Source organism: Chlorocebus sabaeus, chromosome 18 (genome assembly GCF_047675955.1).
Source record: "Chlorocebus sabaeus isolate Y175 chromosome 18, mChlSab1.0.hap1, whole genome shotgun sequence".
In the NCBI taxonomy this organism is placed as follows: domain Eukaryota; kingdom Metazoa; phylum Chordata; class Mammalia; order Primates; family Cercopithecidae; genus Chlorocebus; species Chlorocebus sabaeus.
Window position 1 is genome coordinate 33099035 of NC_132921.1, and position 26062 is coordinate 33125096.

Sequence of the window (26062 nt, forward strand, 5' to 3'; positions counted from 1 at the left end):
TCTTGTTTCCCCCCTCCAGCAGTAACTGGGGGGTAAATCGTGCTGATGGGTTTAAATCTCTCAGGTGGACTTGATTCAGAATGGAAAGTGAAAAGATTAGGTTTCTAAATTACTCTGAATTAGAGGGAAAGCTGCCCTGACAGGCAAGTGCAAATCAAATCAATGAAAAGCTACACAGATGATATCAGACAGTGCCTGACGTACAAGTTCTTGGCCTATTCAGCTGTACCTAAAGATTCATTCTCCAGGCTCCCCATTCCAGACATGCCAACTAATTTTGGAATCTTGGCTTTAGAACTTCTCTGGATACCAAATAAAAAAGGGTATCTTTTTCCTCCAAAATAACCACGGAAAAATAGTTAGAACTCTAGGCCTGGGCCATAGCTCTGTCATGTATATTAAGGATCTCTCTTTAGGGACAATGGCCTTGTTTCTGACAGTTTAAGGAAGGAAAGGCAGAAGTGGGTTGGGGGAGGGTATGGGATCCCTCTGTAGCACCCTGAAATGGAGCTTTTGGAGGTCAAGTTCTTGGATTCGCTGTTGATCCAAAGAGGGATCCTGAACTACCTGGGTCTTCATACTGGAGAGAGATGGCTCGGGTCTCAGCCGCAGAGAGAGGCCATGCACTGAGTGAGGAATGGCAGGGAAGCCCGTGGGATGTACCATCAGTATGAGAGTGAGGGTGGGGCCTCTATAACAGTCTATGGTCAGTGCATTTGACCTCTCACCCAGCCACCTCCCTTTCTCAAGCCTGGCAAAGTCACCTTGGCCAATAGGGTGATTCCTATGGGCTGCCCACTTACAAACATGACTGCCAGCCCATCTTAATAGAGCCCCTTGAGTCTGAGTAGGTGATCTCCATTTTCTGAGAATCTAATGGACTCAATATTATCCATGGACACATGGCAAATCCATGCTACATAGAACACAAGTACAGAACTCTCACCGGAGCAGCAGGTTGAATGCGGACCCTGGACAGCCACAGCCTCCTGTACCACTGGTGTTGGTGGAGGCAAAACAGACACTGGTACCTTGGAGGGGCTTTACCCCCAGGTTGCAGGGCTGGAAACAGTGCAGTTAAGTGTCGGCATCCTTCAACTGGGAGGAGTACAGGAGATGCTCAGATCCTGTTCCTGTCTCACAGCCTGGGGCATGCTAGTCCATCCACAGCAGGAGGACTTAACACTGCTAGCTAGCATGTAGGTAATCTCAGTAAGTGATCTTTCCATTTTTACCTCCAGAAGTCCATCTTATTCAGGGACTATCACCCACTACTTGAAATTACTCCAAGTAGTTAACCATTTATGAAGCTGTTTCTACCCCTTCTCATTGGCAGTTTAAGTCTAGTAGCAGCTAAATAACTGTAGGAATTATTTGCTCAGCTGAATCCTAGTGAGTTGTTACTCCAGAAATTGCCATAGACAAGCACTAGCTTTGGAGTTCTGATGTCAGACAGCATTATGGAGTGTTGTGGGCCATCTCTACTACCTGCGGTAGTGTCATGGAGGAAGCAGCTCTCTGCAAGGTGCTTAGAGTTTAGTTAGGAAACAACACACTAGGGAGGTTTCCTCCCTCATAAATTGGAACGTAACTTGTTAACCGTGTTACTAGAGACGTAGTTTTACAGTGTGTGTTAGCTTCCTAAGGCTGCTGAAACAAAACACCACAAACTGGATGACAAAACAACAAAAATTTATTCTCTCAGAGTTCTGGAGGCCGGAAGTCAGAAATTAAGGTGTTGACAGCCTCTGTTCTCTTGAAGGCTTTAAGGGAGAATTTGCTTCATGCCTTTCTCTTAACTTCCCATGTTTCTGGCCATCCTGGGGTTCCCTGCCTGGCAGCTGCGTGGCTCCAGCCTCTGCCTCCCTCTTCACATGGCCATCTTCCCCGTGTCTTCTTCCGACGGGATTAGCGTCCACCCTAATGCCCCCAGCTTAACTTGATTACATCTGCAAAGACCCTATTTGCAAATAAGGTCACATTCACAGTTTCTAGGGGTGAGGACTTCAGAATATCTTTTGGGGGGCAAAATTCAAGCCATAACACAGTGTTCTACATATTTAACCTATAAGTGCCTGTGGGGACCAGGTGAGGGAAGATGGGGTGGGGACAGGAAGCAGGTGTTGATGGAGCACTTCATGGTAGGCTGGAGTGTTGAGCTGCACTTTGAAGGTGGGAAGGAAGTGGACTTGTGGAGGGTGGGAGTGTTGGGTATTCATGCACAGGCAGGATGAGCAAGTTTGACCACAGTCGGAAACACCTCTGTGGAATATCTTGCTCGAGGTCCACGCTCATCTTTGTCTCTCTATCCATGCAGGTGGAACCACCACAGACTGACATAGATTTGGACCCGGATGCAGATCTGGCCTACAATAGTCTGAAGGTAAGATTCTTAGGGGACAGGCTTCCTGGAACACTCCCCCCAGGAGAGGGCAGATGACAAATCTGGGCATCAGGAGATCAGGCCCTGAGCCACAGTCTGCTGACAAGGAGAGCCATAAGCAGGTAGCTTCCTTTTTCCATGCTGCAGTTTCTTCACCTTTGGAATGAAGGAAAATTGGTATCTACTACAGGAATGATTATAAATATATGACCTACCCAATACAATTTCAGTTAAAATATGGCTACTAAAAATCACTTAGGAAAAAGCAAGGCTTGCATGGGCAAACATAGGACAGAGGGATCTGCCAGTGTGTCCTCTGGTGGCACGTGGGGAGACAGTGCAGTAGAACAGTGGGAGGTGAGCGGCCCCCACAGCAGGGAGGAGTGCACAGAAAAGGAGCTTCAGAAGAGGCCCACCCCATTACCATCCTCAAAGACGTGATAATGTGGGAATTTAGCCTATCTGCCAGTCACTTACAAGACTACAAATAACTCTGGCTGGTTGATCTGAAGGTAGTAAGTTATCTCAATGGACTGTTCACAGTCTGTTACAGATCGAACTCCTTGTTCTATTCCTTCCCCCATCTTACTGCTGCACTTGACTTGTCAAAAAAATAAATAACTCTGGTAACAGCTACATTGCCCAGGAGAACAGCCTTGAATCATTCCCATGGCTTATTTCTAATTTTTTAAAGTGTGGTAAAATACACAAAAAATTTACCATTGTAATTAACTCTTTTAAGTGTACAGTTCGATAGTATTAAATACACTCATAATGTTATGCTAGCATCTCACCAGCACTCCATAACTCTTTTCATCTTTTAAAACTGAAGCTCTGTACTCATTAACAACTCCCCAGTTCCTCCTCCCACAACCTCTGGCAACCACCATTGTACTTTGTCTCTCTGCATTAGACAACTCTAGGTTCCTCACATACGTAGAATCGTATAGTATTTGTTTTTTGTAATTGGCTTATTTCACTTAACATTATGTCCTGATGGTTCATCTCTATTGTAGCATGTGTCCGTCTTCTTCTAAGACTGCGTCCCATTGTGTGTGTACGGATCACACTTTGCTTATCCATTTGTTAGACATCTAGGCTGCTTGTCTGTTTTAGCTATTTTGAAGAATGCTATACTGAACATGGTTTCCAAGTATCGCTTGGAGACCCTGCTTTCAGTTCTTTTAGGTATATACCCCAAAGTGGAGTTGCTGGATCATGTGGTCATCCTATTGTTAATTTTTTGAGGAACTGCTCTACTGTTCTCCATAGCAGCTGTACCATTTTACATTCCCACCAGCAGTGCACAAGGGTTCTCATTTCTCCACATCCTTGCCAACACTTAGTATTTTTTTTTTGGATAGTAGCTATTCTGATAGGTGTAAGGTGATGCCTCATTGTAGTTTTGACTTGCATTTTCCTAATAGTAATACTGAGCATCTTCTCGTGTTTATTGGTCATTTCTATGTAGCCTTTGAAGAATGTCTTTTCAGTCTTCTGCCCATTTCTGAATTACGCTGTTTGGGGTTTTGTGTTGAGTTTTAGGAGTTCTCTACATATTCTAGATATTAATCCCTTATCAGATACATGATTTGCAAATGATTTCTCCCATTCTGTGGGTCATCTGTTTACTCTGATAGTGTCTTTTGGTGTACAAAATGTTTACATTTTCATGAAGTCCAGTTTGTCTATTTTCCTTTGTTGCCTGTGCCTTTGGTGTCATGTTTAAGAAATCGTTGTCAAATCTGATGTCATAAGGCCTTTGCCCTGTGTTTTCTTCTGAGAGTTTTATAATTTTAGGTCTTACATTTAAGCCTTTGATCCACTTTGAGTTAATCTTTGTTGAAGATTGAGGTAAGGGCCCAACTTAATTCTTTTGCTGTGGATGTCCGGTTTCCCAGCACCATCTGACTTTTTAAACAACCAGGGCCACACAGATGGCATGGGGGAGAGTGTCCTAGAGATCTCCTTCTGGAGTCGTTGATTAGACTTACTTTCCTCATGTGATATTCTACAGATTCAAAACCCTCCAAGGAGCCTGGGAGTCTTTCAGTGGGATAAATGCCTGCAGCAAGGGGACTTCTGCATGCCAGCCTTCAGCTGCCTTTCCCAAGGGAGGCTTAGCCCCTGGGGATGAAAATGAGCATGTGAACTATTCCAGTTAGCACTTTGGGGACATCAGTGCCACCCATCCTTTCAGAACTAGTGAGAGGGGTCCAGTAGTTCCCCAGGAGTAGATGTGGGACTGGTGGCATCAGGCATTACTGAACTTGCTGGAAATGTAGATTCTCAGGTCCCCTCCCAGACCCGCTGAATCAGAAGCCTGGGATAGGGCCCAGCCATCTGTGTTTTAACAAGCCCTGCAAGAGATTCTGTTGCCCACTCAGGTCTGAGAACCACTGTACTACCCTACCCACGAAGCTGCCTCCCAGACTCCTGCATTAAAATCAGTGCAAAAACTCCTCCTCCATTTAGCGTGCTTGAGGAAGATGCCCCTTCTTGATTTTACAGGCTTCATCTCCACTGCCAAGCATGGGGCCCAGCACAGAAAGGGTGCAATAAATACTTGTCTTAAACTGCCACAAGTCTAAATAGCTGCTCCACTCTGCTGCTGTTGACTTAGGCCAGGATTCTGAGGGTGTGAGACCTGGTTTTCCCAGAAGTGTCTCTGACGAAATGATTTTACCTATGGGCCTTGTCACAGAGGCTGGTCCTGGGGACCCCTGGGGTTAAAATTACCCACTGTAAGGAAGCACTCATGTTGAAGAGGCTGGCTTGGGTGCTTCTCACTTAACCAGGCCCAGCCCAGCATTCAGGGGACTTTATGACCACTTATTAGTATTTTTGATAATAATGGAAATTGGGCTTTTAGGCAGAACACAGTCAGCTTATATTTAGTGAGCTCCCCCAGTGCACATTCCTCCTGAATGCTCTGAAGTGTGCAAAGGGGTAGGAAGTGTACTGTGCCCTCCAAAAGTATAGACTCTACCTGAGTAGGTAAGTCAAAGCGCTAAGATAATGAGTCGACACACCTGGCCACTCAGCTCCCTCTTCCAGCCTGATCCTTTTCCAGTTGGATTTGAAAAAGCTGCCCACAGGTACATGCACGAGATGAGGCTACTCTAGGAAGACCCCTTGACAAGCAGCGATTTTTTGCTTAAACCCTTTTACCAGAATTTTAAAAATTTCTGCTGATCCTGCTGGAATGCAAAAGGTAACTGCAGCTCTTGGCAGAAACACACTGACTATGTACCCCGCACGAGGCTTAGGTGTCCCCATTTGCAGTAAGGTCATGTAGAAGGGTTTTCAGGGCCAGTCGCTCCTGCAGAGCATTGTCTCTGGAGGCCTGAGTAGGGTGGATGGAAGATGGGTCTCCCTGCGGTGACTGTTAGCCCTGGCCAGTATGCAAAAGCAGAGGAGAATGAGTGTAGAGATGGTGAGGGTAGGAGGGGTGGCTCTAGGGTCAGCAGAGGAGGAAGCTCACCATTCCCTCGTGCCTGAGACAGGCCTGGTAGCCAAAAAGAGCCATGACTGTGCTGCCCTGGAAGCCATCTGGGCAGACAGACCCTGCTTACGGCCAGCAGCAGTGTTAGTTTTTCTTTATCGAACTGCTGTCAGCCAGAGCTGGACTCAAATCAGGAGATGGTACCCACTGACTCAGAGTTTGTGCAAGAATAATAGGGAACTGAGAGTCCAGCTTGGCACTTAAACACTTTTCACCTCAACTGACTATCCAGCCATTGGCTAATCCAATGTTGAACATGCATCAGAAAAGACTCAATTGAGAAGATACTTGCTTGAGTGTTTTTTTTCCTCCTTAATGTGTCCTTTTTATAGACATTTTTCATTTTATCTGTAAATTTATTAAAGTAATTCTGTTCATCTTAGAAAAATTTTAAAATACAGGAAAATTTAGAGAATTTTTTAAAAATCCATATTCCTGCCACTTAAAGGCAGTCTTTGATATTATTTGAATATTTATTTCTAATGCTTTTTATATGCATATTTATATAGCTGTTATATATATAATTTTTTATTCTGCTTTTTTCCTTACTATAACGAGCATTTTTCTACATGTCTTTGTAAACATGATTTCCATGGATGATTAAAATTTGATGACATTATCACAATTATCCATTCTCTAATTGATGAATATATTCTCATGTTTTACTTTTATAAATAATCCTGTGATGAAACTAGGCTTTTTTTTGAGAGAGAACTGGACTGTTCATTTTATTAAAATTCCTCAGAATTTTAAAACAAACTGCATCCATTACTGTTTACTGTGGCTAGATTTGTGAGGGCCATTTTCACAACTTTAGTTTGTTTTATGGAACACAGATCAGTTTTACTGGTTTAAAATCTTACAAAGTTATAGAATGGTGATTTAGTGTTGACTATATATAGAATTTCAATGAACCCTCATTCAAAATTGTGCCGCCTCCAGTGGTAACGTTCATCCTGTGTGAAATATCTACTTTGTCTCATAGAGTGCTCTCCAGGGATGTACTGAAGTTTAAGAAATAGATACCCCAACTCTACAGAAAGGTTCCTGCCCAGTCCAATGTCCAGCTAACCTAGGAGCTTGAAGTCCTGGGGCTACCCAGGGACAGGAAATTGGAAGCATGTGGTGTGCAGGGCCCAGCCTCAGCACACTCTCCCGGGGCAGTTTCACCCCCACCCACCTACACATCCTCCCAAGACTTCAGTCCTCACCAACATACTGATCCATCTCTAGCCCCTAATTCCAACTGCTCACTGCGCCATGGGGACTACAGCTGAACACATCTGAACCCTGAAACCCTATCTTGTCTCAATAGATGACACACATGTCACTCAAGCATCTAGACTTTCTTCCCACTTGCTTCCCACATCCAAGTAGTCTCCAGGTCTTGACAGTTCCACCTCCTAAATCTCTACCGCTCATTCACATCTCCCTCTGCTCCCTGCCATGAGCCATGCCATGTTGTACTCCAGCCAGATGGCCTATCTCCCCATGGAAACCAGGGAAACCCTTCTGAAGCTCTGATGACCAACTCACTGCTTTTTCCTGGATCCAGCTCCCTTCCCTGGGTTTTGGAATCTCTTGACCCCCGCCCCTTCTGCTCTGCCTTCTGCATGACAGCATTTCCCCAGCAAGTCCTGCTTGTTCTCCTTCTCTGAGGCCTTTGTACCTGGAGACCTCTTGTCTGCCTTTTTCACATAGCTAGCTGCTCCTGTCTTTTAGCTGTTCAGACCTGTTCTGTTGCCTGAGTCAGTGGATGGCATTCTTCTGTGTTCCGCAGTCACTCTGGATTCACTCGTGTCATGGTGTGTTCCAGGCCGCAGTGCCATGATCTGTACTTTAGTGTAATTGATAGGTTCTAAGCAGGTGTTGTGCCTGCAGCACCTAGCACAGTGCCTGGCCTGAAGAAGGCAGATGATGAAGATTGGTGGGAGGGAGGGTCAGGGAATGGGACTCCCTTATTCTCCAACTGGAATGGCATAGCATTTGAATGCATCAAAACTATGTCTTTCACACAAATTCATGTTTCCATTTATATATGAGGTACCTAGAAGGGTCACACTCAGAGACAGAAAGTAGAATGATGGTTGCAGTAGATGAGGAGCGGGGATAGGGAGTTAGTGTTTCGTGGGGACAGAGTTTCAGCTGGGAAAGGTGAAAAACTTCTGGAGATGGATGGTGGGGATGGTTGCACAACATAAATGGACTTAATGTCACTGAACTGTGCGCGTAAAAATAGGTAAGATGGGGCCGGGCGCATGGCTCACACCTGTAATCCCAGCACTTTGGGAGGCCAAGGCGGGTGAATCATGAGGTCAGCAGATTAAGACCATCCTGGCTAACATGGTGAAACCCCATCTCTACTAGAAATACAAAAAAAGAAAAACAAAACCAGGCGTGGTGGTGGCCGCCTGTAGTTCCAACTACTTGGGAGGCTGAGGCAGGAGACTGGCGTGAACCCAGGAGACGGAGTTGCAGTGAGCCGAGATCTCGCCACTGCACTCCAGCCTGGGCGACAGAGCGAGACTCTGTCTAAAAAAAAAAATAAAAAAATAGGTAAGATGGCTAATTTTGTGTTTTATATTTTTTTACCACAATAAAGCACGCATATTCTTTTGGCACTGTTGACCAGAAAGGATGATGAGGAAATGGTAGTGAGCCTGTGGGGGAGGAGAGGGGAGTGGAGAGGAGAGGTGATGTGTGGGGGACCCGTGGGGTATGGTTATGGGAGATGATATCCAGGAATGTTTAGAGAATGGGATAAATAGAAATGTCACAGATGTGCCCTGGGCAGAAATCCTTGAAAAACAACCAGAGCTTTCGCCCAACCTGGCTCTCTTTGTCTTGAGGCACAATCTCACAGCTGAGTAGGGCCTGGGGTGGCTGTCAGCTCAGGCACCCAGCCAACAGCTGTCACTGAGCTCAGTTCTGGCCTGTCAAGGCTGGAGGAAACCTTAGCCACCAGCTATTCTCACTCCCTTAAGCCACACCTGAGTAGGCTAAGGTTCCAGGACTGTGCAGTATGCACCTTGAGCCAGGAGGGGACCCAGGGCTGTCTCTACACCCAGTGTTCCTCTAGCATGTGACGCTGGCTCTCCTGAGGATGACCTTGGCTGCCAGAAGATCACCCAGGCACTGAGGGGATCCTGAACTTCTGAACTTAGTAAATAGACTCACCATAGACTTGGTGACTCATCAATGATCATTATTGATCACCTTATTTTGGGGCCTTCGTCATGTCTGCAGAGTTACTATCTCTGTGCATGGTTCTAAATCTTCTGGAAATCACCACATATATGGTGGAGTCATGGGGGCACCCTGGACCAGGAGTCGGGAGCCCTGGCCATCTGTCCTAGGTCAGTCTCTAAACTTGCTGTGAGCCTTCCCCTCCCTGGGCTCAGCTTCCTCACTCAGCAAATCAAGAGATTCATTCTCCCCAGCCGTCTCCTAGTTCCATCATGCTATGGCTCTGTAACAAACATGCAACCAATGCATACTCATCCACATCTTTGGGTTTCCTTTGGGAAATTTTGAATCTCACATATCCCAGGGTCCTGCTGGCAGTTTGTGTGTGATCATCAGACTTCATCTCAAACACAAAGTTAAATGTACTACCCAGAAAATATAATGTTCCAAAGTTGAGTTCCAATAGCACATTCGATTCTGTATGTAGGTATTTTTCCTCTGCTGACATTGACAGATGGTGGCTTTCTATATGACCAAAACAACAAAACTGCGTCCCTGGTGTATCTTCCAAGTCATTAGTCCTGGACAAAAATGATGCTCCCTGAAAAATGGGGAGCAAGGGGTTCTCTGGGCAAATAAAGTTAGGAAATCCTGCATTGTGTACCTTTTCTTGGAAAGCCACAAAGCATGTGAACATGTTTGGATTCTAGGAATTCCTATGTTTACTATATGTCATTTAAAATTGTGAGCCCAGCATTTCCACAAGGAGGAGTTTCACAGCCAAATGTGTTTAGAAACATGAACACTGTTGAATCAGTTTGGGGAACTGCCGCTCCTGAGGCATTGTGCAGGTGCTTCACGCTTGTGACTTGAAGTCATGAGTTCACATCCAGGTTCCAGCTTTGACTGCTTGCTGATGGCAGTCAGAACTTTCCATGTGTTTAAACGTTTAAAGAGCGAAGTTTCCCAGTGGACAAAAGAAGGAGAGGAGAGGAGAGGAGGGGAGGCCCACACAGGGAGAGGGCCCTAGGGCAGGGAGTAATGGCAGCGGCCCTTGGGCTGTCTTCCAGAGGCAAGAGCTGGAGTCAGAGAACAAAAAGCTGAAGAATGACCTGAATGAGCTGAGGAAAGCCGTGGCCGACCAAGCCATGCAGAATAACTCCAGCCACGGTTCCCCAGACAGCTACAGCCTCCTGCTGAACCAGCTCAAGCTGGCCCACGAGGAGCTCGAGGTGCGCAAGGAGGAGGTGCTCATCCTGAGGACCCAGATCGTGAGCGCCGACCAGCGGCGACTCGCCGGCAGAAACACGGTAACAAGATGGCGGCCCGCGGTGGGGCTGCTGAGGGGTGACCCTAGGTGATAAATTAGTGTTTTTTAGATGTATCTTTACCCACGAGGGTCTAAAACCTGAAAGAGCAGAGTCTCTCCCTGCGGGGTCTCCTCTAAAAAGGCAGAGCAAAAGACTTGCTGCCCTGTCAGCATGACCTTCCCTGGGGGATGCAGCTAGAAGCTTCTAGAATCTTCTGAAGTTAATATGAAGACGTTTAATAGGTAACCTCAGGGTGGCCATTTCACCTCATACCCCTTGCTGTTTGCTTTCTGAAGTGGAGCGAGTCCTTGGTCCCTCTCATTCCCCCAGGGTGGCAAGTTCTGTTCACTGTATTTTCCTAATGTTCTCACTTCCTGGGACAGACTAGAGCCAGAAGGTGGGGACCAAGGCCACCTGGGTCACTCCATGGGCTCTAAAAGCCTGAGCCACTTCTGGGCATGAGCCTCAGGACGGCTGGGGTAAGCAGCTGCTGATGAGTGTGGAGGATTCCAGCTGAGCCAGGGTCTACCTGTGTGCTCTGGACTTGGGTGCTCTCTCCTCCCAGGGGCACCTCCTGGCCATCTTCCCCCACCGCCCCACATTGCAGCTGTGTCTCAGCCTGGCCTCGTCGTTCTGTGTCTCTTCCAAGGTGACCTTTTGGAGTCATGTTCCTGGCCTGGGTTTGATTGTGGTAATCTCTGTTCTTCCAGGCCTTTGTCTTTTCCCAAAGGCACGTTTTTATACCTGTTTGTATATAAAGCCATTTTGTGGCAATTGTTTAACCAGAGTTATTTTTTTATCTGGGGATTTCTAGGAGCCAAACATTAATGCCAGATCAAGTTGGCCTAACAGTGAAAAGCATGTTGACCAGGAGGATGCCATTGAGGCCTATCATGGGGTCTGCCAGACAAACAGGTAAGGCCACTGTGGTCAATTGTGCTGGACGAGGCCACAGAGAAGGGCCCTGCCCAGCCAAATCTGTTTGGGGTTTTACTCAGGTGATAACCATGTGATGAGCATCAGAGAATTATTAGAGGACACGGAACGACTGACTCAGTCCCCTGCCCTACTGTTAGCTCAGCAAGGCTCGAGCAACACACTCTCAGCATCTAGAGCCCAGGTCCCCTGAAAAGGGTTAGGAACAGGGAGCTTCCCTGGGAGGATAACAGGAGTGGAATAGGAAGGTCTGGCTGAGAACAGCTTTTCTCCTTGAGAGGAAGCTAGCTGGGGTGGGGGCTGGCCAAATGACAGCGGAGGGCTGCTTAGCCACCTGCTGCAATGCGCTTCTCATGCGTGCAATGTGTGTCACACATTGGGGGCCCACCCTCTGTCATTCAGAACAGATGGAACCCAAGCTGGGCACTCGGGGGTGGAATGGGAGCATTTCACCTCCACCGTCTTAGCCAAAATGAGATCTCCCTGGATGTGAGTTTAGCAACCACTGTCCCCTCGAAGATGAGCTAAGCCAGGGTTAAGACAAGCAAGAGTGATTGTCTGAGGGCGACAGCAGGGCCAAGCATTGTCAGCAGACAGAACACAGACCCCCAAGGCAGAGTGCCTGAGAAGGCACACTGCGGAGTCCACTCCTCACCGTTTAGTAGCGGTCGCATGACCAATAGGTGCCTCAGTCACCTCATCTGAACTGGGACAGCCATAGCGGCGTCCCTTCTGCGGCTTTGGGGAAGATGGGGTGAGCTCCTATCATCCATGTAAGGAACTTAGGACAGTGCCTGTCTGTGGTGCACACATGATGAGTGTTACTGCCATGATCAACGTTATCGTCTCTGCTTCCTCATGCCCCTGTGGGCACCTATAAAAATGGAGCTGGCTGACCGAGTATGGTGGCTCACACCTGTAATCTAAGCACTTTGGGAGGCCGAGATGGGCAGATCACCTGAGGTCAGGAGTTTGAGACCAGCCTGGCCAATGCAATGAAACCCTGTCTCTACTAAAAATACAAAAATTAGCCGGTCATAGTGGCGGGTGCCTGTAATCCCAGCTACTCGGGAGGCTGAGGCAGGAGAATCACTCAAACCCAGGAGGCAGAGGTTGCAGTGAGCTGGGATCATGCCATTGCACTCCAGCCTGGGCAACAACAGTGAAACTCTGTCTCAAAAAAAAAAAAAAAAAAAAAAAAAAAAAAAGACGGAGCTAGTCTTTTCCCTGGCTACCTTTCTGTCTTACCTCCACTAGTAGAATGTTGATAATTATTTGTTCAAAATTGGTGAAAACAGCAAACATTTCCAAAAAATGTCACTAGGTGGCACTGTGAGTGCAACTTCTAAGTTTTTTGCAAGAATGTCACAGAGTCACTGAAGACTTCTGATGCTTTGATTCCCAGATATTTTCATCCAGTCCCTCTTTCTGCAGAGGAAGAGACTGAGGCCCAGAGGGGTGGAGCAGCTCAGGCCCGCAGGTGGCCTGTGCCTAAGTCAAGGTAGAATCCGGAAGGCCTGACTCAGGCTGGGGCGGCTTCCGGCCACTGAGTAGGTAATCAGAAGTTGAAGGTGTTGTCGCAGGCTCCAGGAGGAAATTAAATATATTTCAAGAGAGGTATAATTCTTTTCCCTAAAGGAGGGAGAGAAGGAACGCAGGTGACTCTCAGTGCTAAAACTGGAGTCAAGATTTAATAATTTTTAATTATCTTGGTTGAAGATAAGAAATGAGATGAATAAGAAAAGGCCCAGGTGATATTAAAGTAGAAAGGAAGAAGCACCGTGTGCTTGATCTGACAAGCGGTATGCGTATCTCCCGATCTTCAGAGCCGTCACTGTTGGCAGCCCCTTTTATTCATTTAGCGGTTGTCAGGGATCCAGATCCCAGTTTAGGTTTTCCCAGGGGCTGCTTAATACCCTAGATTTGTCTTCCTTTACAGCAACAATAATGATGGTGATAAAATAAGAATAGCTTTTATTATATCTTAAAATAATTCTGTTCCCAGCAAGCCTGGCATACAATAGGAAATTAATAGCCTGTGAAACTGAGTTAAGTACAGAAAAGGAGCCAGCTGCCCTGGGGAGCGGAGGCCTGAAGAGCCAGCTCCGCGGTGTGTGCTGCACCAGGTGCTGTGGAAGTGGCCAGGGTGGGTCTGCCCCTCTCCCAGTCTGGCCTTAGTTTTGGGAAGTGTTCATGATTGCTCCAAATCCCAGCATTGAGGGAGGAGAGCTGCCAGGCAGGCTGGCAGGGAACAGGGACCCAACTGGGACTCCGTGGAGCCCACAGCAAGGGGATTCCCATGACCATGAGGGCCACCCTGGCAACTGGGGTGCTTTGGAGATAGACAGCTGCTCTACCTTTCCTACCGTTTTCCTGTAATGGAGAGTTATACTGTTTAAATATAAATTATACCTACACGTGTGATTTGTAGGGGACCATTTAGAATTTTGATGACATCTATCCTCTCCCTAGAACAAGTTACACTCATGCGCTGAATTTTGCTTAGATTTCTGGGGGCTTCCATCACATTCCCAGTCACAGCCCCTTTAAGCATTCATGATCCTCAAGTTCAGAACTTTGATCACTTGCTAACCTTCATAGTTTATAGAGTTTTGTTTTGGTCCCTACAACTGTGTCTTTTCCCTTGTTTTGAACTCTGGGGAGAGAAGCCATTACTGAGGGTCTGCTCTGAGAGGAGTTGTAGGAATGTGGGTGGCACTTCTGCTTCCACAGAGCTTTCTCCTTTTATACCTCTGGGAACTAAGAGACACCAACATCATTATCACCATTTTATATATAGGAAGATGAAGGGGCAAGAGGGCTGTGAACATGAGCTGGGTGCTGGGCAGTTTGTCTTCTTTTCAGGGCTGTCTATGGGAGGAGGATGGGGAAGTGGGTTAGGAGGGCACAAGTTGCCGCTGCCCTCAGACCAGCCTTACCTTGGGCGAGCACTTAAAGTCACAGAGCTAGAGAGGGGCAGGAGCACGGCCAGGGCTCTGGTCTGGCTCTAAGAACAGTGCTTCTTTGATTCCTGTCCACTTCTACCCAAGCCTTACCAAGAGTGTAGAACTCCAAAGTGAGACTGGTGCGTTCCTAATGTCCCAGAAAACCTCCCAGCAGCTCCTCTCCACCCAACAGGTCCCCGGCAAGACAGGAGGCCTCCAGGCTTTGCCACCTAGGCTTGGTCAGATGCAACTGGGGTTATTATTCACACACCCCCAATACACACACCATGGGCCTGTCCAGGGCAGTGGAGACTGTGTTTGACAAGGAACTGTGTACAGTCTCAAGATTTGCTTGGAGCTGTTAGCTCATTTGACCTTGAGCCTCGGCTGCTGTGGGCTGCCTTGCTCAGAATGGCAAAGAAGGCAGGAGGAGCTGACTTCTGCCCAGCTCCTCCCCCAGAGGGCCCAGCTTTAACCAGTCCTAGCTAAGAGCTCTTGGCTTTTTTCCGGGAGGTGATCGTTTCTTTATGTTTCCCAAAGTTCTGCTGGTCCTGAGTCAGTAGCACAGTTTGGGTCTCCTGTAATTTCATGGCTGGGTGGTATCGATCCACGAACCGTTCACCCTCATGTGGCCAGGCCTAGGGCCTCGGATGTTTCTCTGCTGTTCCTGGCGTTTGGGGTGTGTCTTCCATTTCCCAGAGGTCCCCGGGAATATGCTAGGAGGTTGAATAGAAAGCTTGGCTATGAACTAAAGAAGTTAGGCTATCTGTGGAGCACACAGGGGGCTTTTTAGAACTGGGAAACCGACCATCTCTGAGCTGGCAGGAACCTTGTCTGTTTCCCCAGGGAGGCAGGTTCTTAGCTGTGTCAGGGCCATGGTTGGCAGATCCTGTTTTTCAATATCTTCACAGAGGCAAAGATTATTCGAGGCCTTGTCTGGTCTTCTATAAGATCTGGAAGAAACCTTTGCGATAATTCAGCGGGTTGCTTTCACTTTACCCATAAAGAAAGAGGCCCAGGGCGTGGAGGTGATTAGCCGGGGCCACAGGCTCATTACAGGTGGGGCTGGGAGTTGCCCTGGGCTGCTAGGTTCTCCAGCCAGTTTCCTGGATGCCGAGCCTCACTGCTTCCTGTGGCTGGGAACCAACTGCAGTGAGTTAACTTATCTCTGTGTGGCACAGTGGCCTCTCTGTAAATATTTGTAGATTTATTCATTGATACCAAGCACTTATATTTTCAACAAAAAATCCCGAGCCAAGTAGTTTGGGTTTTTTCTTCTCCTACCAGGAGGTGGCGCTCCCTCCCTGAAATTGGCCCATAGTGGCCTAAGTGGAGCTGGAGGATCTCCTCCGTGGGTTCTCTCCTCTGGGAACCAATGGCTGAAGCAAGTTGGTTGACTGGTTTTTAATTTACTCGTGTGTCTGGTTTCCTGAGCACTGTGGGCTGCCTGGGCTGCACAGTTCTCTACTTTTACCTTTGTCCGTAGTATCTGGCTTGTTACAGAATTAAGAATTCCGGGAGTGTGGCTCTATGAGGCTGGTGGCCTGGGCATTAACGCTGACTTCCTTGTTGTATGAGTCAGCTTCGCGTGCCCCACCCTAGAGAGCTCTGCAGTCTGTAGCTCTATGGGGACGACAGAGGTGAGGTGACCCTTTGAGACAGGGCCCCAGCAGCCCCTCCCTGGGGGTTTGGAGAGCTGGAGGCTGGAAAGGAGCTTTAGTGCAAGGTCTGGAGACACTGGGTCCTGGCACAGGAGTCAGTGTTTCTCTGGTGTGGGGAAGGAGGTGGGTGGAGCCCAGGATCCCTGCACTCGTTCCCTTTCAGCGCTGATGCTCTCTGCTTCTGGCCCTCCCCAAGAATCACTGCAGTGGTGCCTACAGTCCTCCGGGGAGCTGTGCCTTTGGGTTAAAGCACCAGCCATGAAAGGCCCTGGTAAAATGCAGGCACTAACACCTGAGAAGGGATGATGCTGAGTTATGAGTTTGGGATTTGTTAAAGTCCATGTTGATGTTAATGATGGAGAGGTATAATGAGGCACGCCCGACCCCCACTTCCTCTCATGGCCTGAAACAGTCTCTAGGGTTAAACATTAAAAGAGCCCTGGCTGAGGAGGAAGTCCCTTCAGATGGTGGGGGGGCCTTAGGATTTTACTTTTGGTTTACAGATGGTTTGCCCCCTGGGAATGAGGATGAGGGGATTATGGGTCCTTATTTCAGGCTGTATGAATGCAGTTCTTGCTCCATTATTCCTGCGTAGAAAGCTGGAATCTGGCCTGCAAGAGGAGTACTCCAGGAACAGAGGCTGTTAGGAGCAGGGAGGTGGGACAGAGTCCTGCTGGGGGCAGCAGGCCCCTACCTGCCCTCCTCCAGCCAACCCTGCTGGCCTTTGAGTATCTCTGTGTGCCCAGGGCTGTGTGAGGTGAGGACACAGGTGTAGGTGGAACATCGGACACACCTGACCTCCAGGGGCTGCCCTTGCTGGCGTGGGGCAGACACTGGGTGACTTGGAGACAGCAAAAGAGTTTGCATGTGGAGGAGTCAGGAGTCCTGCTTTCCCAAATTGAGTAAAAGTGGTAACATACCCCAGTCCCAAGGTCAAGGGGAGACATCATTCAGTTCTCATCTAGGGCATCACAAAACTTGTTTTAGCTATTTGAGAAAGACAAGGAGAACTGGAGTTAAGATTAGTTAATACTTTTGTGTGCTTAAGGAGTCTCAGAAAGATCTACATTGAAAAGCAGGTAGTGTCTGCAGTCTCCTTCCTTACCCTGGTTGAGGCTGACATCCCCCAGGGGCTTCCCATGCTGCTCTGCAGGATGCAATGCCTTCCCCACCAGAGCCTGCTCATTGCCTGCAGCCTCCTCCACACACACATAGGGTCCTCTCCTCCCATCCCTTTTTGCATCTCTCCCTGTTCTTGTCTGAATCAGTCTGATTGAGGGAAGCACCATGTGTGAGGCAATGTGAATGCTTCTACTCTACCCTCACTGCTGCCTTGCTGCCTTGCTGCCATTTACAGACTTGCCAGAACAAGTTGGCCCTCTGCTGTCTCTGGGGCAGCATGCTTTCCTACCTGGGGTTATTAGCAGGCCCCGCATGAGACCACATGAGCCCACTTCCAAGACAGTACCGGAAACCAGAGGACTTGGGGGAGAGATGCTGTTCGCAGGTGACAGGAGAGGACGAAGGGAAAATGGGAGTTCTTGAGCCTTGCCTTTTTTAAATTTCCAAACCTTGGCTAGAATCTCCTCACTTTCCAGGACTCCCTGCCTGCCTGTCTCTTCCCTCTACACTGGACACCCTGTTTTTCTGTCCTTTGTTTCTAGCAAGACTGAGGATTGGGGATATTTAAATGAAGATGGAGAACTCGGCTTGGCCTACCAAGGCCTAAAGCAAGTCGCCAGGTGGAACATATTCCTTTCTTCCTGTGTCTGCTTTGTCCGTTATGCCTGCTCGTGTCTCTGCTTAACCGTTTTTCAGCTAGGGTGGGTACGAGAGCACGGGGAACAGTTGGCATGCAGTCTGGCTGGTAGCCCCTGTGGTTGACCATCTGTCGCCGTGCCCAGGCTGTGCAGATGTGGTTGAGGATGGCTGGTTGTTTGGGTCAAGGTGATAGCATTTAGTGGACCTCAGGAACCACATGGTCCAGCCCACTTGTTCTATAGGTGAAGAAAGTGCGGGAGGTCACGTGGCAGCAGGCACGCAGCTCTTTAGAACAAGGCTGAGAAAGAAACATACCTCTGGGGGATCCTGAGCCTGTGCTGCTTCCACACTACATATTGGCCCTCCCAACTCTGCAGGATCAGCCAAAAATGTCTGCCTGATCCGTGCTGCTGGCTGTGCTCCAAATGCAACCTGTGCCCCCCAGAGCCTGCCATCAGTACGTGTGCTGGTCCTGATCTCTGGGACTCCCTGGAGCTGATGGCAGCCAAGTGCAGTGCATGCGCCTTGACGTCTGGCCTCACAGCACCCTCGTGGGGTAGGGACACTGAAGCCTGAAGGGTTTAAGGAAATTGTTGGTGAAGCAGAAAATTCAGAATTTGAACCTGGTTCCATCTGATATCAGAGTCTGTGCCTGAAAGCCACTGGCCCTCAGGAGTGGGCGAGCAGCTTAGCTAGACAGGGTAGGCATGCACCAAAAGGGCACCATGTGATGGTCACACCATGGGCCCGTTGACTGCAAGTGGCTTTTAAGAGCTGTGGCATAGCTTTGCCCATTGGAGCCTTTCAACAAGAGATGAACTGGTGGTCACTGAGCTCGCTTTCCAGAAAGGAAACCGGGACTCTGCGAGGTGGCATGAGTGCTGGGCCCAGCTCCCTCAGCCAGGTGGTGGCGGAACAGGAGCCAGAAGCCCTCAGGCTGCTTCTCCTTGCTGCCTGCTGAGGATGTAGTGGAGGTGCCTTTGCACCAAGAGCATCTCTTCTTGGAAAAAGAAAGTTTACTCAGCTGATTCACAGGGTAGTGTTTCTCTGGGTTCAGATGTGGCCCCACAATCTGTGAGCAAGGTGACATAGTGGGTCTGTTTCCTTGTGAATGGAATAGGACCTTCCTCATGGGGCATTATAAGGAATAAGGTTAATACAGGTGAAGTACTTTGCACATGCCTGATATGTAACCATGGAATAACAAATATTAGCTGCTACTTCTATTACTATCATGGTTATTATTCAGTAAGATCAGATTTTTGTCCCACCAAGAAGTTTGTTTTATTGGAGGAAGGACCCTTGTATGAAACCAGGTGATTCCTCGTGCCTCTCCATCAGCAGACCAGATGTGGTTTCAGGAATCAGCAACTGAATGCATTAATAAAGTCCAGACCTATGAATCAAGAGTCCTGGTTTCTAGAATCAGCCCTGCCACTGGTCCTGCCCTCAAAGCTCTTTTGGCCTTGGTTTTCTCACCTGCATGATGAGGTGGCTAGCCTAGTGTTTAAGTAGGAATGGAACCCTGGCTGAGTCACTCAGCTACAGTCAACCTGGAGAATAAGACATGAACAGCGAACGTGCCGCACAAGGCAGGAGAGAAATCCTCAGGGCAGCTCGCCTAGAACCCGACAGTGTCTGTTCTCTCTCATTAAATGTATAACTTACTGGTGACTACTTTTAATGTGCTTACTATAGCCAATATTGGATATTATCTAAATGCTGTATTTCATTTAAAATCCTGATTTAATACCCAATTATCCTCCACAAATCTCATGTTGTATTTCTTTGGTAATAGGTAATACCACCTGTAGTGAATGAGTGATTTTCTCAATCACTTCTTCATTCATGTAACTTTGTTGAGGAGCCACTGGGAGTCAAGTGTTGCACCCAGTGCTGCTATGGGGCTGACTCAGCTACATAAAATGTGGTTGCTTCTGTCAACAGTGTAGACTTCCCTCTCTCTCTTGCTCCCTTATAGACATGGTATCACCTCTCTTATGGCAATTCTCGCTTCCCAAACCATCAGAACTGTAAAAAACATGGCGCCTTCCTCCAGGGTAGCCACGGCCTCTAATAGCTGTCCCCTGGGCACAACCTGGTTCCTACCTGTGTGCCTACCTTGGACATAATCGTTATTTGCATCCCTGGAAGACACTGGGGTGGATTTTTTTCCATGTAACCATGTCTGGAAGCTCTTTACAATACCTCTCCCCCAGCACCCTAGCTTTCTTCCATATGAAACCTGCTACACTGAATCAGAAAGCTGGTTTAAGTAACTAAGTCCAAGAATGACAGCATCATGGTCATATTAGCATCTAACTTTCTGAAGATGAGGCTGCCTATGAGCCTTTATTAATCTCTTGCCTTCTATTATGATGGGAGCATTGCCCAGGTAACTGGCACCTCCTGGTCGTGTGCCTTTTGACCCAGAGTGTTATAAGACTTCTCCTCAATCTTCGCGAGATCTCTAGGTCTCTCTGCTTCTTGTCATGACACCAGCTGATCTTACACCTTCCCCAAGATCATTTGCAAATAGTCTTAGTTTTCATCTTTGGCTAGAGGAAACTTGTGTATAAAAATTGTATATGTAATAATTATATGTATAAAATAAAATGGGGCTAGTAATAATGGTAAAGATAAAAATGAAAGGGGCTAATATTTTGCCTTTCTAAAACTTGGGAAGAATCTGCCACAGGGAAAATATGTGAATAATATAATTAGTTCAGTTTTGCCAGAGTTTAATCTTAAGAAGGAGGTTCTTGTGAACTTTGGGGCAGATGTAGATGTTTTTATTTAAAAGATGCTTTAGGAAATGTGTTTCTGTTGATGGACATTTTGACAGGGAGGTAATCTTTCAGTCCCAAACCGCTAAACTGTGCTCACAGAATGAGGAACAAGGGTTGAGAAAAAGGCTTAGGACCAGATGTGCCTTTGGCCTTGGTTTCCCTTCATCTGAGAGGAGGACAGTTTGGCCTGCTTGCCTCGTGGTCCCCATGGCATCTGTCTCCTGCTGCATTCATCCCTCTGGGGGATGTGCAACTGCTGCTGCTGTGTGCTTGGCTGCTCCCCTGCTATGTTTCTGCCTGTGTCCCCTCACATGGGGGCCCTGGCCTGGGCCACGTGCTCACCTGTCCTCTCCCTGACACAGGCTGCTGGAGGCCCAGCTGCAGGCCCAGAGCCTGGAGCATGAGGAGGAGATGGAGCGTCTCAAGTCCCAGCTCGAGGCCCTGAAGGAAGAGATGGACAAACAGCAGCAGACCTTCTGCCAGACGCTACTGCTCTCCCCAGAGGCCCAGGTGGAATTCGGCATCCAGCAAGAGATATCCCGGCTGACCAATGAGAATCTGGTGGGTAGCCATGTCTAGTGGACCCCAGCTTTGGGAAGTCACGTTCTGGGAGAAAATGGGATCAGGGGTTGCCTTTGGCAAAACTGACAAGGTTCATGACTCTTGGCCCTATGGTAGGAACAGAGATTCTAGAAGTCTCCAGTCAAGACCCCTTCACTGGAGCTGAAAGATCTCAGACAGCCACACTCGTACATCTGGGGCCTTGGTGTTGGCTGGGTGGCCTCACCTGCCTTCTTGCCAAATTTCACTGGTCTAGCTGAGCTGCTTTACCTGGCAGCTGGCTTCCAAAAGGATGAAAGCAGGAGCAGTAAGACCCCTTAAGGCTCAGTCCCAGAACTAACTGTTGCTTCTGCCCATTGATCAAAACCAGTCTCATGGCTAGACCAGATATGGTGAGGGAGAGATTCGACCTCTTGAGGGGAGGAGTAGTGGAAGAAATTGTTGGGGGCCTCTTTGCAGACAGTCACCAAAGGAGCCCCAGCAGATGCCAGAGAAATGGAAGAGGGCCCCTGTCCTGTAACAGCTTGCAGACTGGTCAGTAGGGGAAGCAAGGCATGTAATAAAGAAGAGAAAGTAGATCGTGTTTTTAAAAGCATGATTCTGCATTGAGTTAACAATGAGTATTACAGGAAGAGAATAAATGGTGGGGTGAGCTTTTGGGAGGACGTGAGGCTTGAGCTGAGACAGAAGGTATGAAGGGGATGTAAACCATGGAGACTGGCAGAGGGGGAGGGAGAAGAAAAACATGGACCAAGGCACCCAGACAGGAGTGAAGGCAGCCGGAGGGCGGGGCTCAGCAGTGGCAATCACCTTCCGGAGCTGAATGTGCCTGCGGAGTGCAGCACGTTCATGTGCCCACAGAGCATCTAGTCCAGGAGTCCAGCCATGGCTGTCATTTCCCTTTGTAACCAGATCACCTGTGGTTGGGTGGCCAGTTCACTTGATCCCAAGGGGAAAAGTGGGGTCCCAGACCCACAGCTGAATAGCACTTACATACACATGATCTTCCCTTCCTGTCTCTCTCTCCCTCTCTTTGTCTGCAAGTCACTCTCTGTTGCATATACATGTATTACCTGGTGGCTTTATGGAAAGAAATGCACCATATTAAATAAACCTACCTGGCCAGCTTCTGCCAGGTAGAGGAGGCAGCCTAGGAAATGCATTTGGTGGCCCGTGTTCCCTGGAGGGCCATTGACCAAGTAGTGCAGTGGACAACCACTTTATGAAGAGGGCTGTGCAGCGTGCAGGTACTGTGTCAGCTCACGGCACACCAGCACAGGGCTACCAAGGCCACACTTAGGAGAGTCAGTGAATGGAAAGTCGTGGGTAGTCCTACCTTAAGAGGCCGTGAGAGTAAAAGAAAACAGTGCAGTGGGCCCCTCTGCTGGAGTGGTGACCCTGGGGCATGAGTAGGGGCCTGTACTGCTGGCCAGGCAAAGAGGAGGAGGAGGGCTCCAGCTTGCAGCCTGATGAGAGACTCCTTCCAGAATGTGGTGGTCCTCATTTGCCCAGACGGAGTCTGGGACCCCTAAGGAGAGCCAGCCGCGGCGGGTTCCAGGGGCTATTGGTGATGTATGTTCGCTGGCTCCGCAAGCATTCCTGCCTACTGTGTGCCAGCTGGTGAAGCACTGACCTCTGGCAGAGAGGAGACCGTGTATACACAATTAACCACAGCACAGGGTGCTCGGCAGCCTCAGGGGGAGTGTAGGGGAAGTCAGGGGAAACGGCTTGAGGCTGGAGTGGTCCAGAAGGTGTCTGTGTGGAGGGGAGGATGTGATTGTCCTTCCTGCTAGCAACTTGAAAAGTTTAGAGCCATCTTCAGGTGTACTCATTTTTCATTTCCAAGATTCCTTATGAATTGAATTCATTCTGTAAGCTTTTGTAATTTTAGGCTTTAGGACTTTGGGCCTTGGTGTCTTCACAAGTTTACAGCCACTGTGGCCAGTGCTGTGTTCCCTTTATTTGTTCTAAATTTGTTGATTTCAAGCTTTAAAGATTCCCAGGTGGTTCCAGTACCCCTACAAAGTTTGCAAAGCATAGCTCTATATAATTCCCCCTAGTACATTAAGGAATTCAGCGTTCTGGGATTTGTAGGGGATTGGGGGTGGGACACCCCGGGAATGTCATAGCACAAAGCCACCATTAGTGACATGGATCCTTACAATCCCTTTTCTTGAGCATTTCGGGAGGAGTATTGGATTTTCTGGGCTTTCCTGAGAAGCTGACTGAGATGTCAGAGCTCTTGAAGACAGGAGTCAAAGCCTCGCCACTGGATTAATCTTTCCTTCTTGAAGCATCTGGTGTATAAGATGCCGCCAATAGGTGTTAGAGCATTTATTGTCTGTCCTCCCAGGGTGTGGTGAAGGTTTTCAAAGTAATAGGGGAAAAGACATCAGAAATACTTTATCTTGTGGATTTGATAATGTCGCACAGAGGAGCTTTGGACTGATGGCGGTCATAGGACCAGCGTCCTGGTCCTGATCCAGTCTGGAGCAGCCCTGGGCTCCCCATTCACTGGGCTGGCCAAGTCGTGTGGCCCCACGTGTTGGTTAATCCTTTACAAGAGTCAGAGCCGTAGCTGAGGATTCAGTGGGGTTGGATCTGGACAGGGTTATATGAGCACGAGGCAGGGGTGGCAGTGCAGCAGAACCAGGGAGCCAGGGATGTCACATGCTTTGGTGCTGCTTGGGAAGGCACCTAACGGGGGAGACGGAGTCTGAGTAGAACTCGGGGTTCACAGGAGACCTTCGGTAGCCACAGAGAATCCTGGCTTAAGTTTCTCTAGACACTTGGGTCCTTTCTACCAACTACCCTCTCACACGAGGCCGCTCTTAGGTCACTGACTGAGGTTTTCCTCTCTGCCGCCTCTCCTTGTCATTTCAGCTGGGTTTTTAGATGTCTCAATTTAAGAAGCATTTTTAAAGATTTGCTGCTTTATCAAGATGAATAAAGTCCCTAACAACATCTATAACTAGGTGCGTAGCTTGGGATGGCCACAGCCCTGGGACTGGGCCAACTCCTGTCAACAGGCTGATCTTTAAAAGTCACCCAATGTGTTTGTAGAAGATCCACCATGGAATACTCGCTTATGTCTTCCTGTCACTCTCTAGTTGCCAAGGGCAGCTCTAATGGTGATGGCGCAGGGCTCCTCTTCTCCTCTTTGTGTCCCTGGCCACAGAGGACCGCTGCTCAGCTGGGATGGAGGTGACATTAATGACAGCAAACTCCTCCCCCAGCGCCTTGCTGTTCTAGGTCTCAGTGGGCTGATGGGTTTCCAGTGGCAACAGCTGCTAGGGACTGCGACCACACCAGTGTCCTGTTTTGCCTCTGGGTCCTGGATAATCTCACTTGCCCGCTTGCTCTTCCAACCTCCCCGCCCCCTGCATTCTCACACCTCCACCTGTCCATTCCTTCCCAGGGTGCCGCCCGCCTCACCCTGGAACTCCCAGGCTGAGTATGTCTCCTGGGGGGTTGGCATGGCAACCGGAGGAGGCTTGGCTTGGGGAGGCTTGGGGTTCAGCAAGGCGCCAGAGAGCCTGACCTGGGAGGAGTCTCGCTCTGTCGTTACCGAGAGAATGGACTCTGACTCATCATCTCCCACTTCCTGAGTTCCAGAGCAGGTGGCAACAGCCTGTGAGGAGCAGCTCTTCAGGCAGCGTCCCTGACTGGCGCATTTCCAACGGCTGCCCACGGGCCACACTGGTCACCTCTACTCCAAGCAGAATTTTACCCCCACCATCCCAGGCCTGGCTGATGTCTGTTCTCACACTGCTTCCTCTGCTTCCAGGACCTTAAAGAACTGGTAGAAAAGCTGGAAAAGAATGAGAGGAAGCTCAAAAAGCAACTGAAGATTTACATGAAGAAAGCCCAGGACCTAGAAGGTAGTGGGGTGTGAGTGAGTGTGTTTTGTGAAGCAGAGGTACACTTGGCCACGCCTGTGGGTGTGAGCTCCCTGCCCTCTGCACATTCTTCCTGCTTCACTGATTTCTTGGTGGCTCTGCCCAGTCCAGCCACACGATAGAAGTCAGATCCCATGAGCTTACACAGCTGCAGTTGCCAGAATATGGACAAAAGACAGTTGAATTCAGCTAGTTTGGGTGCTTACTCTGAGCAAGGCTCTGCAGGGCTAGAGGAATGGGGAACCCAGAGGTGACCTGGTGGTCCGTGCCCTCAAACGGCTTGAAGTTGGGAGGCAAGACTGATGTGAAAGAATGCTGTGTAACACAAAGACCTAGACCCCAAGGTCCTCACTCTGTGCTGTGGGATGTCAGAATTAAAATTCCAATCTGGGATCTTCAGGTAGAGATTTAAATAACTCTTCCAGAAAGACCTAGAATGTTCTCTCCCTCTGACTCCCTGCTGCAAATCTCACTGTGTCATTCTTTGCATATGTCACCCTGCTTGGAACCCTCTTTCAGCCCCTCACTGCTTGGATACCCCTCCGCATCCTTCCACCCTCAGCTCGGGAGCCACATGCCCAGGGCTTGAGTCTTGCCTTAGACAGTCCTGACCCCACGTGCATGTCGAGCACAGCCCTGATCACAGGTGTCATTTTACCTGTTTAATCTTCTGCTCCTCTAGACTGGAAGCTCTTAGAGGGCAGGGATGTCTGTGATCTCTATCCAGGGGGACACGTGTCTTCATACCTGCCCATGTTCCCACCAACTTTGGATTTCTCATTTGCTATTCCGCCAGTTCTCATTCTTCTAGTCTCTTGGCTTCAGGCTTTGCTTACTCCTGAAGACCTATCACTCCCTCACTTCTGATGTTTCTCTGTGTCTGCCCCTACCTGTGTCCAGTTCTTGTCCCCTGTTACCAGATTGCTTAGTAGCTTCCCAGTCCTGTTTTATCATAGCACTGTCTAGCCTTTGCCATCACCTTATTGCCTGCAGAATGAAATCCCAGCCCTTGTCTGCCAGCCTTCATCCTCTCACACTCTCCCCCACCTCCACTCAGAGCCTTCCTCCAGCCACTCGGAGTTCATGGAGCACCCTCCCACCCTGGGTGTCACTCGCCCTGGTCCTC

General features: G+C 48.7%; 1 protein-coding gene across 3 annotated transcripts in view; it reads left to right on the top strand.

Moving 5' to 3' along the window:
• Window positions 1-26062, top strand: part of MYO5B (myosin VB) — a 381273-nt gene that overhangs the window by 332678 nt on the left and 22533 nt on the right. For 2 of the 3 annotated variants that reach the window (XM_007974050.3, XM_073006323.1), the window contains 6 exons: window positions 2318-2383; window positions 10145-10384; window positions 11199-11299; window positions 17591-17668; window positions 20839-21037; window positions 24825-24918. In XM_007974050.3, the coding sequence (XP_007972241.3) occupies window positions 2318-2383; window positions 10145-10384; window positions 11199-11299; window positions 17591-17668; window positions 20839-21037; window positions 24825-24918 (778 nt within the window). The remainder of the gene's footprint in view (window positions 1-2317; window positions 2384-10144; window positions 10385-11198; window positions 11300-17590; window positions 17669-20838; window positions 21038-24824; window positions 24919-26062) is intronic. The other variant, XM_037982326.2, reaches the window with a different exon arrangement.